The 20,910-nt window shown below is 54.9% G+C and overlaps 1 protein-coding gene across 4 annotated transcripts in view; it reads left to right on the forward strand.

The window, feature by feature from the left end:
• The first annotated feature begins 246 nt into the window (after positions 1-246).
• The window catches only part of Ccdc34 (coiled-coil domain containing 34), a 59,589-nt gene continuing 38,925 nt past the window's right edge, over positions 247-20,910 (forward strand). For 3 of the 4 annotated variants that reach the window (XM_021263945.2, XM_021263944.2, XM_021263946.2), the window contains exons 1-5: positions 247-617; positions 3,961-4,090; positions 6,157-6,264; positions 10,463-10,621; positions 11,171-11,312. In XM_021263945.2, coding sequence (XP_021119604.2) covers positions 262-617; positions 3,961-4,090; positions 6,157-6,264; positions 10,463-10,621; positions 11,171-11,312 — 895 coding nt within the window. In that variant the 5' untranslated portion in view covers positions 247-261. Of the gene's footprint in view, positions 618-3,960; positions 4,091-6,156; positions 6,265-10,462; positions 10,622-11,170; positions 11,313-12,541; positions 12,989-20,910 lie in introns of those variants that run through there. The other variant, XM_004851792.4, reaches the window with a different exon arrangement.

The raw sequence follows: 20,910 nt of genomic DNA on the forward strand, positions 1-20,910 counted from the left end.
CTGTCTCTGCCCCTTTTTAAAAAAGGATTTGTCTTATTCAGTGACAGGTAACCTATTTCATGTACTAGTCTGCAAAACAACAGCGAGCCCTCCAAGTCGCCAGCGGGGACTGCGGCCTGTCCCGCAGGAGCCATAGTCCGGGAAGCCACGCTGCGTTGCCACAGTGAACCCTCGCGGCGTCCAGGCGTCGCCATGGCAACGCGGCCTACGGCGACCCGGATTGGCCAGGGGCGGCGCGCGCGGGGCCTGCCGGGAAGGCGCATGGCCGCTGCCGTGGCTGTCGGTTTGAACGCGGGCGCGATGCAGGAGGCCGAGCGGTGCTGGGCGGCGTCGCCCCCTCGGCGCTCCCGGTCCTCCGCCGCCCCCGGCCCCGGCCCGTCCTCCTCGGGCGCCATCCTCGGCCTCAGGTCGGGCGAACAGGCCGCGGCGGAGGGCTCGCTGTCGCCGGCCCCGAGCTGCAGCGGCTCCACTCTGTCGCTGCTGTCCCCGCTCGGCCGGCCCGGCTTCCCGTTCGACGACGGCGACGACGAGGGCGCCGGGGACGAGGATGGAGAGGCCCCCGGCTTCGAGACCCGGAGGACCGGCCCCGGAGCAGCCGCGGCTCCGGGCCACGACAGGTAAACTGAGGCCGGGAGCGCGGTGCCGCCTCCCAAGGCGCTCTGTGCCCGCGACCCTCCCTGTGGACCTGGGGCCTTTCTTACCCACGACGACGTGTTTTGCAGGACTTTGGGTGCGTTTTGTTTTGGATTTTGGTTTTTTTGAGACAGGGTCTCACTGTGTCGTCCAGGCTGGCCTTGAACTCACTAGGGAGCCCAGACTGGCTTCCGACTTCTGTTGATCCTCCTGCCTCAGCCTCCAGAGTGCTGAGTTTGTAGCAGTATCAGTGTGAGACATTCATAGGAGAGTGAGTGAGCGGACCGAGGAATCCTATGAAGTGATCCAAGCCTGAGCTTCCCAAACTGAGCCTTTTAAGGATAAGGGGCAGAAGGAAGCACTTTGGTGGGGTCGGAGATCTGGAAGCCACTGGTTCACATCGAGGTAGGTACATGGTGAGGCCCACCAGGCCTGGCCTGATGGGACTCAGTTGTAGCACTGTGCTTCGAGAGTCCTTTTCCCTCTGAGCCATTGTAAGGCGTCTTCAGGACTGAGTGGGTCCCAGGGGTTTTTAAAGTATATTTCAAGGCCTCAGGAGACCCTGGGCACAGTCAGCAGGACTGCCGAATGGATACAGTTGGGCAGCCTGAAGCGGAGACCTCACATGAGCTTTGCCAGGGGAGAGTGAGGTGCGTGACCCTGCGATGCAGCGGTGTCCTGCTCCCCAAAGCCCTGGTCAGCACTCTGGGGGGTGGGTGCCTTCCTTACCTCATCCCCAAATCAGGACTTCTGGAACCTGCAGACCTTGTGGGTGGCAGGAGCCAGATGGTCCTCAGTGCTGACCGGAGAAGGGGGGATGCAGCGATTTCTGCAAATGCCTTGGAACTCAGCTCGAACTCTGCCCTTTAGCAAAGGTCCTTACCCCTCTTCCCCACCCCTGAGCTTTGTTTGGTGCCTGACTTCGGAGGGTGGGGGAGGAGGGCAGGAGGCCTGGGTCACAACCCAGCCGAGACTGGGGCTGAGCAGCCCTGGGGGGTGGAGAGCAGAGCACGAGCCACGTTGCGGGGCTCTGTGCCTTTTCTCCAGCCTCAGACACCAGGGCCCACGGTGTTCTTGGCCTGGCCACACAGAGGAGTGAGTTCAGGGTATTGTGGATATCAGTGGCACCTGGGGAGGACACAGGGACTTTCTAGAGTGCCGGCTGCAGTGAGGCGGACTGCAGAGCTTGCCTCTGGCAAGATGATGACAGGAATTTTTCCTGGAGTCTTTCAGTCTTGCTTTGTAGTTCAAAGTAACCTTGAACTCAAAACGTAGCCCAGGCTGGCCTCAAACTCTGAGCAATCCTCCTGCCTCACCCTCCTATGTACTGGGATAACAGGTGTGTGCCACCACACTTGGCTTTATTTTCTTTCTTTTTTAATTACTATTATTAGGAAAGTTGTACATTAATAAATGTCCTGGCTGCTTATCAAGTCTTTCTTGACCAGGGGTAGAAATACAGTGTGTTTGCTGCATGTTTTGAACACATCTGTTAATGTTAAGCAAGGGTTTAATGTGCAAAGTGTCTATAGTTAAAAACAGTCATGGTTTGACTGAGTTCTTCAGGTGTCCTGGACTCTTGGCCCTTAGGCTGTATTTTCTTGCTCTGAGGAGCTCGTGCCCTGTGGCGGAGTAGACAAGTGGCGGGAAGGCCTGGTCATTAATCAGGTGTCCGGCAGAGTTGCCCAGGCAGTAGGGGTAACATCAGAATCGAATCTCGAGCCTGTAATCCCAGCACTCAGGAGGCTGAGGCAGGAGGATTGCTGTGGGTTCGAGACCAGCCTGGACTACACAGTGAGACTCAGGCTCAAAAACCAAGAGAACAGTGGACTCTGGACAGGAGGAGGACTCAGCTGGCCATGGAGGGCCGGGAGCTGCAGTAGGTGCGGGGTGGGCTATGGCTGACTGGAAGTGAGCACAGAGATTGTGACCTGAGGGGCCGGCGCTGTAACCTTCAGATCCAAATTCGCTGGGAAGAAGCGGGGCCACCCAGGCCCTCGAGTCCCTGAACCTCAGGAGCCCCACTGAGTGGGTTGGGGAGGAGTCCCCAGGCCGCTGACTGCACACAGCCCAGCGAGACTCACCAGCACAGAGGGCCAGTGGACCCCGGCGTGGTGCCAGCCTTGCGCCCTGGTGACAGGGACAGGGCTGGGACAGGGCCAGTGCCTGGGGGCAGCTCGGGCACCCGGAGCCCCCAGAGCCTGGCGGTGGGAGCAGGAGGCAGGAGGGTGCATGGAAGTGGGGCCTCCGCCACGCCAGCTTGAGGGCAGCTTGGCGGGGGTGAGCACGGGCAGGAGAGGAGACAGGCGCAAGTGGGGACCACGCAGGCCAGGGAGAGGGGCGGGGGCGGGGCCAGAGCCTGGCGGGTGCGGCCTGCAGTGAGCTGGGTCAGTGGGCCGTCAGCCTGGCCGGGCGCGTCCGCGAGTGGACGTCTGCAGGGCTGTCGGAAGCCGGCTCCAGATTGCTGAGCTGGTGTGGCTGCCTGGGCCTGATGGCTGAGCACATCGCTGGGGATTGGAGCCAGGCGAGGCCCGGCCGGAAGGTACTGGCCTGGGCTGCTTGGCCAGTAGTGAGAGTGGAGGCTGTGGGGAAGATGAGGGTGTTCCAGCCAGGCTAGTGGCGCATGCCTGGAATCCTAGCATTTGGGGAGGCAGAGGCAGGAAGATCTCAAGTTCAAATCCAGCCTGTCTCCAATAGAAAAGGGTTGGGGATATAGCTCAGTATGAAGGCCCAGAGTTTATCCCTAATACCTGAAAGAACAAGAAGAAAAAGAAATAATACATCAGCAGTGTCTCTTGCCCACTGGAATACAAATAAAGAACATGAATGAATGAATAACAGCGGCAGAAAAAAATGAGTAAACTGACTTTCTAAGGCAGAGGAGCTTGCACAGAGCAGTGGACTAGGCAGGCGCTTTCCAGAGGGGCGAACTGTGATGACCAGTTTCCAGTGCTCCTGGGGCCGACGGCTGGTAAGCTTTTGCTTTTGCTCTTTTGTTTCTGAGACAGGATCTTCCTATGTAGCCCAGGCTGGGCACCAACTAGCTGTGATCCTCCTGCCTCAGCCTCCCGAGTGCTAGGATGACAGGCGTGCAGCACACGCCAGGCCCAGTAACGTGGTTTGTGAAGCGGAGCACAGCAAGATGCAGAAACTAACGCACACGCTACGCTTCCTTTTCATGACTTGTCTGTGCGTGCGCCATCCGTGTGGATGTGTCAAAACGTATAATCAAGGCCGCGCTGCATTTGCTTCTGTGGCGGAGGCGGAGCTGGGCAGTGCTGTGAGCAGAGCTTGGAGGCCAAGCCTGGGTGTCTTCTCTTCGAGCAGCGAGGTGGAGCCGGGAGAGGCGCGCGAGGAGCAGGTGGAGCGCGGGGCCTGGAGCCTGACCCCTTGGGAGCTGTGGTTCGTGGGCAAAGAGCAGGAGGAGCGCGAGAGGCTGCAGCAGAAGGCGCTGGAGGTGAGGCCGCAGGGAGAGCGGACGGGCGGAGGGGAGCGCCGGGTGCCATGTCCGGGTTGGCGCATGTGGTGCGGTGCTCAGCTCCGCGATTTCCGCTAACCCTGGTGATGAGTGCCGGGGTGTTCACCGGCAGGTCCTCACGAGGAGGACGGAAGTCGATTCCCGTGGCCGAGAGCCACTGTTGGTGTCGCGCAGGCAGCCTCCCTCCACACTCCTGCTCCGTGGGCCCCATGTGATCTGCCCGGGCGCCTCGGGGCACAGCCTTCTGCAGACCGGAAGTCCCTGGGCGGAAGCGGGGTGGGGCCCCCCTGCCTCGCGCGTTGCACCTGCGCCAGGCGGGCAAACCGCGCCTCGCCTCGCTGCGTAGTCGCTCTGCTGTTTAAGGGACGATGAGCAGGAGAAACACGGCAGAGCCAGCGCGTCTTCCCGACGTCTCTGCTGGACCCACGTGCGCGGTGCGTTGGATCCGAGGATGGAGACCCCGTGACTCAGGGCCGCGCGTACACAGGCGTGGACGCGGACTCAGGAGGCCCGGCAGTGCGCGCAGGGAGGTGTTAGGAAGACTGGAACGGAGGGGTGCTCCGCTTGCCTGAAAACTCGGTCTTTGGTCCCTTGCTCCTCCTGCTGCTGCTGCTCTTCCTCCCCTCCCTCCTTCCCCCGCAACGGTGCTGTGCACAGGATCCTCTTGTTGAACTCTCACCACCCTAACAAAATAGTTGTGGACTGCACACTTAATGATTTTGCCACTCAAAAACCTAGCAACAAATGGATTTGTATAATCTGGCGTTCCTGAGCTCAGTATCCAAACTCACTGTCCAAATTGTTTGTTTGTTTGTTTGTTTTGGTTTTGAGACAGGGTGTCCCTGTATGGGTCAGACTGGCCCTGAACTCACTGTGTAGCCCAGGGTGGCCTCTGACTTGCAGTGATCCTCCTGCCTCAGCCTCCAGAGCCCTAGGATGAAGGGTGGGTGTGCGCCTGGTCCCTTTCCTGTGTCCTTGCTGGCTTAAAAAGCCTTCTTCCCTAAAGAGGGAGTCAGCTCTGTGCTGGCTCATTCTGTCTCCGCCTGCTTCCTCTCCACCCTCGCCTTGGAGAAGTGTTGGGGAACCGTGCGCCGACACCCTGGCTCTGCCTCCTCCTGAGTCGGGCGACTCTGGGCTTCACGGACACAGCAGCTGGGGCTCTTGCTGGCTCCCGTTAGTGCTGGACCCGAGTGGTGTGCAGGACAAGTGATAGCTGCAGGCTGGGCGGAGTCTTCAGAGCGTCCCAGTGTGCACAGCGAGTTTGGGACCTAGGTCACAGGCCACAGGTTCCCTGAGGTCAGCAGCTCGGGGTGCCGTGTCCACGCGAGACGGGGAGCCGGCCTGTGCGTGGGAACATCGTCCTGGCCATGCCACCCAGCGGCAGGCAGGTGTCCTGGGGAAGGGGCGGCCGGGGCCTGGCCGAAGCCCAGAGTGGATGGACCCGATCCCAGGGCACGAAGCTCCCCTGAAGCCCTGTGGCTTGGCCAGCTCAGGGCCAGTGACAGTGGTGGATTTGGCCATAGGCCGCATTCTCCCCAGGAAATGCCCAGGGTGAGGATGGGGCTTTGTCCCACCCCCCAGCAAGCGGCGAGCAAAGATGAAGAAACTCCAGATTCTTTTTCTCTGAGGAAGACCGACTCCTTTGCGTTTCTCCTCTGGCGTGCCTCTGCATTGGGCTCTTCCTTCCTGGCCTCACTTGCTCAGCGCCCAGCAGCCCTTCGTGACCGAGACACTGTCACGGCCCTGAGCCCGCATCCCCAACCGCCGTTACATGTGGGAAAGTTGGCTTCAGCGAGGGTGGTTTTGCTGCACTTCAGTCTGAGAAACGAGTGTCTTGCTGCCGAGCAGTTATTCGCATTTCCAAAACCCGACGCGATTTCCTGGTGCTTTCCTTCGTCACAGACCGGTCACCTCAGCGCGTTGCTGTCACACGCGGCCGTCGCGGAGACCCACTTCGCGCTCACTTGGGTTCAGCTCAGCCTACTAAAGGGGCGCGCGTGCCCACTTCCCTTAACTGTTGCCTTCTGTTTAAATCCCACCCCCAGGAATTGAGTCAACAGATGGAAAGAAGAAAAGAAATGGAAGCGCGCGAGAAGAGGAAAGTGATTGCGGAGGAGAAGCACCGGGAGTGGGTGGAGAGGAAGAGGCGCCAGGTGAGCCCCAGCTTCTCCCGCTCCGCCCACCCGGCCCGCGGGGGTTTCTCTCGCTGCCCGCGGGGACCCTGACCGGGCCCTGTGGCCCGCTGTGGGCCCTCTGCCCTCTGTGCTGTCTGCACCCGAGAGGATTGTGGGTTTTACTAGAAAAATGTGTGTTTTTATATGAAAATAAGCACAGACTTTCAAGGGAGCAGAACGTACATTTTGCCTTCATTTAGGGTCCTGCCAAGAACCCAGCCGAGTGCTGCTGGGCAAGTCCTCTGGCCTGAACTGCGCCCAGCCCTGAGTTGCCTGTCGTTCTTGGGGTATAAATGGATCTGCCACAGTCTTAGCCCCGGCCTGTGCTTCTGCCCCCAGGAGACAGGTGCCCCTGAGACATTGTGAGAACGCGCCTGTCTGCCCGCCCGCCCCCGCCCCCGCCCCCCCCCCCGCCTCCCTCCCTCCCTCCCTCCCTCCCTCCCTCCCTCCCTCCCTCCCTCCCTCCGTGGTACTGGGGATTAAACCCAGGGCCTTCACACTGCACTGCATCCCCAGCACTTGCCTGCAGTTTTTATTCTGAGATGGGGCCTCATTGGATCATTGAGGCTGGGCCCCAGGCTGGGCTCCAACTTGCAGTCCTCCTGCCTCAGCCTCGCAGAGTGCGGGGATGGTATTTATTCAAGATGCAGCCTCATCGTATGCCGCACTTTGCTTTTCCTTTTGTCGTCCATTCAGGTTTCTTCCTACATGAGCGGTCACTGTCTAACGGTAGACTCTTTCCTGTGAACCTTTGTTCAGTTTGTGCCACTGTTAGGGCACTTTGTCGTGTCCTTTCTTGTTCTGTGGATATGTTTTGCAAGAGAGACAAACCCCAGCTATTTCATATTATGTACAGGGCTTCACTTTTTTTGTCATCTTGAGATCCTTACCAACAGATATTTTTGGGTATTACTTTTATACAGCCTCCCTGTCCTGGGTATTGTAAGAGGGAGATGGGCTAGGGGCGTGTGTGTTAGAACCATGAAAGGATTCGCTCAGTACTTTAGAAATCAGCTGCGGGTATCCTTTGTTTGCTTCAGCTCACAATATCACAAGAGTTGTTTGTGAATAAATACCGAGATCAAAATAAGCTTGTATGACCATTACCAAACTTTGGATGATAACTGTGTGTGGTACTGAGGACTGGAACCAGGGCTTTCACACTGACCTACATCTCAGCGCTTGTTGAAAAATTTTTAATTTTGAGATAGGTCTTGCTAAGTCACTAAGTTGCCCAGGTTGGGCTCAAATTAGCAGTCCTCCTGCCTCAGCCTCCCAGAGTGCAGAGCTCAGAGGCCCATGGTGCCGGGCCTGGCCTGGTGCTGAGGTTGTGAAGCTGATGGTTCTAAACCACACGTGCGGGGAAGGTTGGGTCTGGCGGGGCACCCATGCCGACGTCCCGCCTGCGTGGTGGCAGTGGATCTGCCCAGGCCTTGCGGAACGGGTGCTGCCTTGGGGGGCAGCGGCTCTCTGGCCCGGCCTGGCCTACTCAGTGGTGCTTCCGGAGGCTGTGGGGATGTGAGCCTAGGTTTTGCTCTTGCGTGGCCAGGGGAGGCCGAGGGCTGTGGTTTTCTTTCCCGCTTGGCCAGCCCTGGTGTCTGCCGCCCGCCGGGGCCCTGCCCGAGCCTCCTGCCTGGCGTCCACCCGCCACGCTGCACCTGCTCCCGTCTCGGGCCCTGTGCCTTGGCTGCACTCCAGCCGGAGAGGGACAGGGAGGATTCCCGCCTGCCTCGCCTTCTCTAGTCTCACCGACTGCTCTTAGCTTGGTCACAAGCTGATTCATTTGCTAGATTTCTCAAACAGCATTAATACATATTTTGCAAAAAAGCCTTTGCCGTCTGTGTTTTGATGTGACATACAATGAAGTCATTTTTTAATTCTCAAAAACACAGCTGAGATCTCCCCGTGCGGAGTGCATCTCCACCCGGGCCGCACGGCAGTGAGCCGCTCTCCCGACTCCCCATCCCCGAAAAGCGGTTCCTAGCCTGGGGGCGGCGACTCCCCCGCTGCGGGGCCTCCCTGTGCACCGAAGGCGCCGTCTCCCTCCTCCAGTGCAGTCGCCGGCTGTGGCCAGAGTGCAGGTGCCCCCGGAAGGGCCCACGTCCTCGGCATTCAGCCGCCCGGCTCCAGGGACAGCGGTGTCCCCAGAGCTGCGGTCCGGCGGCTCCCGCGGGTGTGGTGCAGGCTTCTCGCTTGCAGCCCCTCAGGCTCTGTTCTGCATTGCCCGTTGCTCTGCACTGCCAGGTAGTCGCTGGCCCACCAGGTGCGGGCAGTGCGGCCGATTTAGTTACAGAGAAGCCACTCGGGTGCCAGTCTTCGTGGGCTCTAAGGCTGTGCGGGTTTCCCTTCACGGGGGTCACCAGCCGTGGGAGGCGCTGGTGCCCGGGTGCATCCTCCCGAGTCTGACCTGTCACTTCCGCAGCCTCGGGCGCCTTTGCCGCCAGCTCCTGGGGGAGCGGAGCCTGGCCTCCCCAGCGGGAATGACCCCGGGCGAGACTCGGAGGGGAGGCTGGAGACAGAGGGCCGCTGCAGGGCCCCGGGCGGCGGCGGGTGTCCGCGCCTCCTCCTGGCCCCTCTGCACGGGCCGCGGTGTCCACTGGCGGTGTCTACTCGGGCCCTCTCACCGCCCAGACTGAGCTTCCAAGGGCGGCCCTGGGATCCGGGATCCGGGCTCAGGGCTCAGCGCTCAGCGCAGGGACGGCGGGTGGGGACAGCGTCCTGCTTCCAGCTGGTCCTACAGCTCCTCTTTGTCAGCTCTGCTCCTGAGTGCGCACGGTTTGGGCCCTGAGAGCCGTTTCTGGCCTGGTTCCTGATGCTCTCCTGTCATCTCCACGGCTGGCTTTCATGTCAGAAAAATGCTGGTTCTTAAAATGAGCTTGGATGTGTCCCCTTCTTCTGTTTTCTAAAGTAATTTATGTAGTTATCTGGTATCATTTCTTCTGTACACGTGTGGTAGGATCTACCAGAAACTATTCGAGGCTGCGTTTTTGTGAGAAAGTTCTTACTTTTGAATTGTTTTTATAAGTAGATGACTATTCTGACACTGTTTCTTCTTGAATTAATTTTGGCATTTTATGTAAGTTGTTTATGTTTTTTGGCCTAGAGGTTTTTTTAGCATTTTTTCCCCTCGTTTATGTCTGCGTGATCCATAGCGTGCCCCCCCGGGACGCGAGCTGTGGCCTCAGGAAGGCTGCTGTCTCCCTCCTGTGCAAAGCACAGCACCGTCCTCGCCGGGCCTGGTGGTACCGCCTGTAGGCCCAGCACTTGGGAGGCTGAGACAGGAGGATCGCCGTGAGCTCCAGACCAGCCTGGGATACATAGTGAGGCCCTGTCTCCGAAAACAAGAAGTAAACAACAGTGGCGCCCTCCTGGTGTCGCCCTTGGCGCTGCCCACCTGCACCACGTGGAGGGCGCGGAGCAGCTGCTGTCCTTGCGCAGGCGCACAGCTGACGCCGACGTGCCCTGCGCTGCTACAGGGGGCACAGCATCTGCGACGCTGCAGGCTGAGTCAGGACGCGCCTCTGCGCCCTTCCCTGGCTCCTGCCCCTCCGCCGTGCGGCATCCGCCTCGCCTCAGCCTGGCCCTGCCGGGCGGGCTCTGCCCAGCGCCTGCTCTCCAGCCTTGGATGGAGCTCTGACCTCCCGAGGAGGCCTCCGCCGGGCTGCCTGGAGGAGGAGGGCACCGCACCGGGGGCCTTGCTCAGTGGGGGCGGGGCGAGGACCGGGGTTTCCGGCTGTGCCGTGGGGTGCAGCCGGCACCCCAGGTGCCCTAGTGTCACTGAGAACAGGGGGCGGGATCCCTGGGCCTGGGGCAGCGCCTGTCCGCGGGTGACCTGGGCACCGCGTGGGCCACCGCCCCCCTGTGCGCCCGGGGGCTGCCTCGGAAGGAGGGGGGATCGCCATTAAACCACCCACCCGAGACACCCGGGCTAATCTGTGATCATTAATTTACACAGCAAGCCCTTACTGAGCTCCTGCTGTTCACTGGGCCTCCGGGCTGGGGCAGGATCTAAGTCACCGCCCCCGTGCGGCCACAGGGGCAGGAGAGGGCGAGGGCCAGGTGCCGCCCTGTACAGCCCAGGAGCTGTGGAGGCTGAAAAAGGACTGTGTGCAGCAGTCTTCCCTTAGGGAGGGTAAGTGCAGGTATTTCAGCTAAAATGCCTCCATTTTCATTTAAGGAAAGGAAAGAAAGAGAACAAAAAATCAATAAAGAAATGGAGGAAAAAGCAGCAAAGGAACTGGAGAAAGAACATTTGCAAGAAAAAGCAAAAGAAAAATATCAAGAATGGTTAAAGAAGAAGAATGCTGAAGAGTTCGAGAAGAAGAAGAAAGAAAAGGTACTTTCATGGAGGTGGCGGGCTGGAGCTCACGGCTTTGGCGTCTGTGCCTGCCGGCTGTGTTCTGGAAATAAGGTGTGATTAGAAAACTGGCACTGCCTCAGCCCGAGATCAGTAGATGAAGCTATGACGGTAGGTTTAAGCTTCAAAATGAATAAGAGCCTGTGGTTTCCTTAGGTTGAGAAATGTTAATAAACTCATTGATATTTTTAAGTCAGATTCAGCATTTTTGTTAATTGCTTTTATTTTGGATGCATTTTTATGCGGTGCTGCCGCAGCCGTTTTATTTCAGTGTGACTCACCCCACCCGCTGCGTACAGCAGCTTGTCCCCTCCTCTTTGGATTGACACATCCCTGTCCCTGTGTTCAGAGGGGGGCGTCGTAGGGTCACACCCCGACTTGTGTTCGCTTTTGCCCTCAAACTGCAGAAATTTAACTCAGTTTGCCGCCCAGAGCCACCAGCGCGGGAGCAGTGGGGGTGTTGGGAGATTGGAGTGGGATCCTTAGTTACAGAACTTGCCTGGAAATTCTTGGCCTTGTCATTTTAAGGAAAAAGAAAAGCAACGGCAAGCTGAATTACAGGAGAAAAGGGAAATAGCCGAGAGAAAGTTTAAGGAATGGTTGGAAAATGCAAAAAACAAGCCCCGCTGCACTGCAAAGAGCTACGGCTTCGCCAATGGGAGGCTCACAGGTGGGTCTGCAGGGGCAGGTGTTTCCTTTTGACGGAAGTGGAAACGGGAGGAATTGTTTATCAAATGACTCTTTTCTGGACAATTGAAAGGTAGGTAGTATGTTGCTGAGGAGGTACTGTAAACCTGCCAATTTCTGTAAGTTATATGTGTATATTTCTTAAAGAAAATTCGAGCCAAATGTGGTTTCTAACCCTAGGGCTGGGGCCGGGCCACACTCCGGCTGTGTGACTGTCTTGCTGTGCGGCGCGGCCCCCGGGAGGGAGGGTGCCCATCTCGGGGGACAGCCCGGCCCAGGCTCACCCATTGTGGGGACAGCAGCGCCTGCACCCCTTGGCTGTGCCTCTGATTGGCGTACAGGGTCTGGGAAGTATGCCACCCTGATGGTGAGATAGTCCAGCTATCAGCAGGGACGGTCCGATGGGCCACAAGGCGGCTGCTGAACCATGGAGTGTTGCACTAATCTTCCTTTGCTTTGGGCTCGAGTGTAATTCTGCCGTCCAGCATTCTTGTGTGTGAAGGGTATTCCCTCTCCGCTCAGGTCTTCATTATCTATGCTCGTGTCATTGTTACGCATTATGAAATAAAGACATTTGTGTGCCTTGGTGACAGAGGACTGACGCTAACTCACAAAACCATGGTCCTGCTTGGCTGTCACTCGTCCCCGCCACCGAGCTTTGAGCCCGGCAGACGTGTCAGTAAGGAGTGCGCGTGTGTGGCAGCCAGAGCCACGGGAACTGGAATCTCACTGGTTCAAGTGTCGTGAGCACACCGCCGTGGTTCCAAACGGTCTCCATTCATTTTAGCTACAGCTGCAAAGTAAAGCTTTCCGTGAGCCTTAGAGTCAGACAAGGGGACCCATCACAAGCAGCTATCCCCTCCCTGGCTGAGGTTACAAACGAAGGGTCTGCTCAGCTGCGGACTTCTAAGATCAGTTCCACAGCATGGCTTTTGTGGGCATTCTAATTTATATCGGCTTCATTATTATTATTTGGATTCTTAGAATGATCATGAATCTTTTAATATCCACTGTAGTATTTAGTATATTTGAAAAGTACCACTTCTTTAAAAACATTCAGAATTTCAGGTTTTAAATGAGTCAGGTTTGGTTTATCAGTGATATTTTGCCTTTTTGACATTTAACCTTTTTCCTAGGAATTTTAAAACAAGTGATTTCTTTGACCTCAGGAAGTGTTTTTCTTTTGTCGTTGTGACTTTTTAATGATTGTAGGTTTTTACAGTGGAAATTCCTACCCGGAGCCAGCCTTTTATAACCCCATTCCCTGGAAGCCGATCCTTGCGCCCCCGCCCCAGGAAGCCCGGGGCCTCTCCGGGAGGAAGAGCCGGAGGCCGGCGTCGTCATCCTTGTCCGCACGGGCAGCTCGTGGGGCCACGAGCAGCCTTTGCCTCGGGACTGCGTGCAGAGCCCAGAGATAGCGGCATGGACTGGACGCCTGCCCCCCGAGCTCCTGGGTTCTGCACGGGAAGTCATCCCGCCCTTTTCACTGGCATGCGGCATCCCCAAGTGACCCGAGGAGGACTTTTCTTCATCTGGGCTCTCATCAGCCTTAGGGCTACCCTGCAGGCGCGTTCCCAACACCTAGCACCTGTGCCTCCGTTTGCCTTGTACTGAGTCTGCGCGGTAATGTCAGTAAAACAAGCTTCCTGTGTTCTCTCATAGTGTGTTATGTCTGTTCTCGAACATAATTAGATTAAGAGTAACTTGTTCCAACAAGCATTTCTAAACTACGTGATTATCTACATGGGTTGGAAATCCGGACTAATCAAAACCAGTCTTTGTTGATGCTTTTGGTATATTTTTCCATGTAGATTCTCTTAGTTTTGAAATAATGAGCCGAAAGCTGCCTGTGACGCAGCAGTAAGGTTGAGGCTTCCAGGGGAAATTGCCTTGGACCTTAGATGGATGCGGTGGAACCTCGACTCCCTGTTTTACTGTGCTGCACTTTGTAAAAATTCTCAGATAGTAATTCGTCTCCTGGCTTTGAAGTTAGAATCACCAGTACGATATCCCTAGGATTAAAAATGTTAAATGTCAGGCTTCATTTTCTGGAAGTGGAATCAGATCTTATTAATATGTACCTTTTAAGGGTAGTAACTGAGATGAGTACTAACATAGCAGTCTGCTTTTTTGTTGAATTTTAAGTCTATACCAGTTTTGGAAAAGTTCGTCTGTTGTAGGTACTGACCAAGAAATGAAGATTTGCTCATTTAAAAGTGACTCTTGCCAGGCGCGGCGGTGCAGGCCTGTCATGGAGGCTGAGGCAGGGGGGTCACCTCGAATTCGAGGCTAGCCTGGGCTACATGGTGAGACCCCTTCTCAAGAGAGGTAGATCAAGTGATTCCGCGCAGCAGACACCCCGAGCTTTTGCTGCCCAGTCCTGTGGGATCCGGGAGGTGGGAGCAGCGGTGCTGGGGACCAGGAGGGAAACAGGCAGCCTCACTTCCGCTTCCGGGCTCGGGAGTCGGTGCAAACCCAGGGAGGCGGAGGCGGAGGCGGAGGCGGAGGCGGGGCCGGGGCGGGGCTCTGGGTGTGGTGCTGGCTCCCACCTCCGGGGAGAGGGGAGAGTCGAGGGTTCTCCGGGCCTCAGACCCTGCCAGACCCCAGTGCTCGCGGCTTCACTTTTGCCTGCAGAGAGCAGAATCAGCAGCTAGCAGCGGTCTTCTTTAAGTATCTATAAACGCAGCATGCACGCATGTAGAATTTCTGGGAGTTGGGTACAGTTCTGGACAAGGGCGTTTCTGCCTCCCAGGGAGGACATGTCTAGTACAACCACAATGGGGAGACTTTGCAGGCATGGAGTCATAAACCCTTCCTGTCTCCCCGAGTCGAGTGGCGGAGCTTTATTCAGACGGGACCCGGAGCCTCGGCCAGGTTCTCAGCAGAGCATTCGTGAGATCTGCTTTGGACTTTGGCAAAGAGGAAATCAGCCCGTGGGGGGCCTGTGATCCCAGCACTTGGGAGGCTGAGGCAGGAGGATTGCCAGGAGTTCGAAGCCAGCCTGGACTCCATAGCAAGGCCCTGTCTCAGACAAACAAAATATGTCTTTGGAATCCTATGTATTCTAAATTTTGAGAACCACTAGGATTGTTTAAGAAATTATGTGTTAATTTGGAATGATTCAGGTAATTGGAATTTCAGCTTCAGTTTTATAGTGGAAAATAAACAATGAAAGTATATATTTGATGAATAGTAATATCAACTTGATGTTGAAAATTTTTTAATTTAGTGTTAGTTTACAATTACTGCTGTTATATAAAATGGCACGGATGGGCCGGGGATTTAGCTCAGTGGTTTTGCCGCCGGCCTCGAAAGCACAAGGACCTGAGTTTGATCCCCGGTCCAAATAAATAAATAAATAAATAAATAAATAAATTTAAAAAATGGCATGGAATTAAAATACCCTAATTTTCACAAATCCCAATGAGCCTACAGCGTACTGAGAGAAAACAAGAAAATCATTGAAAACCAACAGTGTATATGATTAACATATAGGTTATTCCTCAGGCCGTAGATATTAGATAACGAAATGCTAGTCATGCTACTTTCTCTTGCAAAAACTGAAGCTGTGCTTTAAAGAAATTACTGACTGCAGCCAGGACTGGTGATGCATGCCTGTAAGTCTAGCATTCAGGAGGCTGAGGCAAGATGATTGCCCTGAGTTCCAGGCCATCTTGGGCTACGTGGTTTAAAGCTGGTCTGAACTACATAGTGAGATCCTGTCTCAGAACAACAGCAAAAAGTGACTGGCCAGTCCACTCCCAAGTTAGTGCTTACTGATGCTAAATGGAACCTTACCGCTGTTACACAGAGGTTCTGGCAGGGTGGAATCCCTTTGGGCCCGGGTGGGACTGAGGAAGGGCCCACTGCCCCGTCCCAGGGCCGGAGTGCTGATCAGTAACTCAGCAGCCACCAAAGCAAGGGCGACAGGGAGGGCCCAGCTCAGCTCCCGGCAGGCGCCGGAGCGGGCGCTGGCCTTTGGGTGACAGCGAGCGGGATTCCCGGCCGGGCTCCCTCTGCGGGCACCGTGCCCGGCCTCCTGGCTGGACACCGGCCACGCGGGCCCCGTCACCATCTCGGAGGTGCTCCTGGTGGGAGGGCAGCTGCGATCAGGATGGGGCTGAGCAGGGGTGGCCACGGCAGCCTGGGGGTGACCAAGGCCATGACTGAGCAGACCAAGTTAAACCCGGGCCCAGCCATCACCCGGGCGCAGGGGGACCTGCGATGGCACCAGCGACAGGAGTCCTGCTGCAGGCCTGTGTCCCGACGGGCAGGCGCCGGGAGGCTTCAGGGAGGCTGTTCCGGGCCAGAGGAGCGGCCGGCCCGGCCTGCTCTGTGAAGCCCGTCCAGGTGGGGAGAGCCTCCTCGGCTCATCCCGGCTCCACGAGTGTCACCAGGACCCCAGGCCCTCGCGGCTCAGATGTCAGGACCAAAAGGGAAGCAAGGGTTCTGGGTGGGAAACAGAAAGCAAAGAGAAAGAGAAACAGGAGCGATGGAGCCACGTGGGGTCAGCAGTGCCTGGAGGGAAGGCCCGAGGACGCTCCGTGCCCGGGCGGAGTGCGCAGTTCTGCCCCGTGGTGGTTGTTGTTGTTACTACTACTACTGCTACTGCCGTCCTGCATATGTCGGGTGCACATTCACCTTAGGGGTCTACCAAATTGTTTTTTTGGTACCAGGGATCGAACGCAGGGCCTTATGCTTTCGAGGCTGGCGCAGCGCCACTGAGCTGCATCCCTGGCCCAGGGCTCTACCAATCTCGGCAGGACTTTTTAGAAAATGTTTGAAGATTGTTAGAAGTTGATTTTATTTGTGGTTTTTATTTTCAATCGCACGAATGCACGGCATCTATGGCGCTGTCCACCCATGTGCCGGGCTCGCAGGTGGGTCACGCCATCACCCTCCATCCCTTCTAGACCACAGCGTCTCTTTCAGATCCTGAATTTGGGCTCTTACTGTGCTCTAGCTTTTCTTCCTGTCAGTCCGTGTGTGCAGGACGTAAGGCTTACCTTCATCGCGGGGAGCTGGACACGTCCGGGACGCAGCTCCATCTGACGTTTCATCGACTCTCCTGAGCGGCGTGCTGTCCTTCTTTTCAGTCCATACCCGCAGCACGCAGTAATCACCTTCCTTGTTGGCTTCGGTCCTGGTCCTCGCACGACAGCTGCGCCCCACCCCTCCCATGGCTTGGTCTCCTCCCTTACAAAAGACCTATCTCCCTACCTTCTGTTCTCTGTATTTTCTTTTGCTCTTTGCTTATGAGAAATTCTTAGCTCTGTAAGAGGAGACAAAGTCACGTTTTAGGGAAGGGGGTCCCCTGGGAGTAACGGGACTCCCCGAAACTAGCGCTGTTCTTCCCGCCCGCTTTATTCCCTTCTCCCACTACTTGCTGTTCGCAGCCTACCAGGGAGCAAGAGTGTTTGGCAGCCGAGCGGGTCCAGCCGAGTGGCTTTGAAGCTAGTGATCTGGGGCGTCAGCTGCCTGCTTTCCTGGCATGCAGCACAAACCGATGCCCTCAAAAACCCCTACCTTGTTATTTCAGGTGGTTCACGTCGGATATTCTTACATAAAGATGTTAAGGTTCTTCCAAGAGAGGTTCAAAGAAAAATCTCAAAATAAAATGTTAAACAGTATAATGATCATGTCACCCAGGGCAAGATGCGGTTTGCACCACCTGGCCAAGGTTTAAAAAAATTGTGCGTCGAAAGACTCAAGATTTTATTAGCTCTATTTTGACCAACAAGAAAACAGCATAGAGAAGCTAATTGTTAGTAGCAGAACTGGTTTTCAAAATACCTAGCATAATACATTCCACGTGCTAACTGTGCTTGGCAGCGAAAGAAGGGGAAATGTTTATGATCTGTGGGGGCAACAGTGACTCTTTTGTAATCCTTTCCTTTTCTCGTGATACCTTTCCTAATAAATATTGAAGAACAGGGTGAAAAAACCCTCAAGTTCACAGGGTGATCTAACCTGTGTGAAGTCAGAAAGGAGTAAACTAACTTATAGCAAAATTGATTTCAGCTCCGTTGCAACAATAAATTAAAACATCTACATGTCAGGTAGACACAGGAAGGTGTATGGAGGATTACAGAGACTGTAGGTAGAGACACCCTGTGTTTGGGTATAATCTGGTTCAACTGTTGCCAAAATGAATTTAGTAAGACTCTTACCATTGTATTTTGGGACTGATTTCATTCTGCAAGTTTTGCTACATTTTTAAAAACATAAATGGCCATGTGAGTTTGCTTTTAAAATATTCCCCATTCTCCAGGACCCAGCACTTCTCCTGTCCTGTATCCCCGCACGCGGCTCACACACACGCACACACACACACACACAGAGGAAGACGCGCACACAGCCGTACAAAAGTGGGCTTTAACACTCACTCATTAAGCACAACGAGGCCACAGAATGTGTGGGAATGGGTTGCGGCCAGGGTTTACTGCGTGGCCAGAGAGCAGCTTGGGCTGTATTGAGGCGAGGCGAGCAGACGGGCACAGCCTGGTCACGGCGCTGAGGCTCCAGTCCGCAGCCACGAGGGGCAGCTGTGCACCGCGCTCACGTGAGCAAGGAAGCTGGGAGGGAGCCTCCCAGTGACACCTCGTCTGTCTTCCCGGCGTGTGGGTGTTGTCCCTTCCTGGGTGACAGCCCCACAGTCTCCGCAACTACGACGGCTCAGCGCTGTGCTGCCCCTCGGCCTCGGGGTTCTTCACCCCTGCCGGCCCGGGGCGCACCCTTTCCTGGCGATGTTTCTGTCTGTGGGAAGTGTGTTTAAACACTGCTACCCAGCTCTGCAGTTTGGAAAGAAAACCTTCCTTCTTGAGAGCCCTTTAAATTATTATGTTACTTATTAATTGGTTCAAAATATCTTTTCATTTTTTCAGCACATGGTTTTAGGAGGAAGTGTAGGAAGCGGATGCAAAGCGAGGACAGCTAGCAGGAGGAGCCAGTGCATGATGTGGTTTAAAGGGCAGGAAGAGTCAATCAGCGAGCGTGGAGGAAGCGGCAGCTCTGTGTGTACACAAGCAGGCACCGTCGCGGTGTTCCTAGCAGTTAGGTTTATGGAGAGGGAAGCAAAGAAGGCAGGATCGGTTGGGCTGCTGTAGCCCTCGGGCAATGACCTTGGGCAGAGTTTAAAGGACACAAGATGAGTTTGGGGTTTAGAAAACTCCATCCAACAGCTACTACGTTCACCTACGCAAAAAATGTGCAAGTCCTGAAATTGGCCCCCGGGGCCGAGACAGGAGGGAAAACAAATCACTCAGGCACATGCTGGATTCCAGACAGAGGTGAGGAGACCCAGCATTCAAATCACAGCTCGGGCGCGGCTCGTGCACATCGATAAAACAAAGTCGGATCCCAAAGCTTTGCACTGTATTTGAAAACAAATTTGGGTGGATAGAAGTCTTACATGTGAAAGCAGGCACATAGAGCCCCTGGAAGGCCTTGTGTAGCTGTCGCTTCTCAGTCTTTTGGGAAAGGTCAAGCGCAGACCATGCATCGAGCGTAACCTCTTGGTACAGAAGGAATCCTTACAATGTTAAAACAGAAGTGCAAATTGCAGGAAAACTCATCATGGGTTTAGCCGTATTCTGTGACCACAGTTCATCAGACGATAAAGTCCGAGATAGACGTGATGTGGGAGGAGAGATTTGCAACTCATCTCCAACAAAGGATTGGCACACAGAAAATATTAAAAGACTTTTATGGATATATAAGATGTAGATATCCTAGAAGAAAAATGACCAAAATATATTAACAGGCATTTTATGGAAAAGGAAACAAAAATGGTCCATAACATAGGAAAATCTGCTGCACTTCATTAGTAACCAGTGCAGATTAAAGCCACAGTGAAGTATCACGCTATGCAGCAAATTGGGAAAAACGTTAAAGTTTGTATGCTGTCGGGTGAGCAAGGCTGTGGAACTGTGCAGCTCCCATTGTTGGTGGGCGTACAAATCGGGAGTGTGTCATTGACACGGTTTGTCATCACCCAGGACAGCAAGGCCACACGTGTGCTCATAGCCCAGCAGCACCGTAAGGCAGCCTGTAGCTTTCTGTGATTAGAGTCACATCAAACAGGCAGATGAATCAGCCTTAAAAAAAAAAAAGCTGTAACAAGAAATAATACCATTAAACAGAACAGGATAGAAATAGAAAATTGGGCCAGGGATTTAGCTCAGTGGTTCCGGCGCCTGCCTTGCAAGCACAAGGACCTGAGTTTGATCCCTGGTACCAAAAAAAAAAGAAAAGAAATAGAAAATACTAGGTTGCATTACTAATAGTACGCTTGTGCATTATTTTGTTAATCTTTTGGGTTGCTACTAGGAAAGTTTGTATTGTTCTATCAATCTCTGTTGTGTTGTGAAATATATTTCTAATTGTAACTTGTGTTCAGAAATTTTTGAAAGCCACCATCCTAGTGAGATCTTCATACTGCCAGGATGCAGTTCTAAGCATGTTCACAACAGTATTGCTTTTAGTAACAAAAAAGCTGAAAATGGCCCCAAATATCCAACAACAGTAACATAAGGAAATTTTGGATTAGTCATCTAAGGGAATATTTTGTAGAAATAAAATGAAGGAACACTGTGGATTAAGAGAAGTGACAATAAAGAAACTTGCCAAATACTACAAAACAGATAAACCTCCAAGGCACAATTTTGAGGCAAAAAAAAGATGTTAAATACCATTTTATAATATAAAATTTAGGATTAAGCACACCACCACACTCTGTGCTCAGGTCTAAACACACAGCTGCTGACACCATGCAGAGGGGCAGAGCTTACCGTGGAGTGGAGGGGGAGAGGCGCCGGGGAGCGGGGAGGGCCACACCGCACCTGTGAAGCTGCCGAGTGCTGTTCACTTGGGAGCGGGTGCACATGTGCCGGTACTTGTGCTGTTATTTACTTTGAACAGATACGTTTATATGTGCACGAGTCCCCTTTCCCACTGCCGGACACAACACCCGGCACTCACACCTGAAAGAGGAGAGGTTTCACTTGACTCACAGTTTCAGAGGATCCAGTCCATGGTCAGCTGGCTCCAAGGCGGGGCCTCGTGGTGAAGGGTGCGGCAGAACCAAGCTGCTCAGGTCATGGGGGCTGGGAAGCAGAGCGGGGAGCAGCGCCAGAGAGGAAGGGGCCAGGGACGCCGCCCAGTACACACGGCCACGCCTCCGTGACTGCCCGGACACACCCAGAAGCGTGCTGCACCAATTCCCCAGCTGGATCTGAAGCCGATCACGTTGACACTAAGCCCTAACCACCACAGTGTGCTTTCCATGCACGATATATTTCTCAATTCAAAAGAGCGTCTGCACGGCAAGAGAGAAACTAATTGGCAGAGTCGACTCCGTGAGGGAATGGCTTGGGCAGCTGGCTGCACAGCACAAGGACATGGGCATTTCCTGGACACAAGGCTAGCTCCTCTGCAGGCGGAGCGGGCAGACTCGAGGGTGGGACCAGAGGAAGCCACGCTTGCGGGCGCGTGGACGATCCCCGGGAAGCAAGCGAGAGTTCAGATCTGAGGGCCGCTCTTTTTTGGGGAGGACGTCAGGCTGTGTGCTGAGAACCCAGGGC

This window comes from Heterocephalus glaber, unplaced genomic scaffold (genome assembly GCF_053883595.1).
Source record: "Heterocephalus glaber isolate CG9 unplaced genomic scaffold, H.glaber_assembly_v1.0 deba00001428, whole genome shotgun sequence".
Classification (NCBI taxonomy): Eukaryota; Metazoa; Chordata; class Mammalia; order Rodentia; family Bathyergidae; genus Heterocephalus; species Heterocephalus glaber.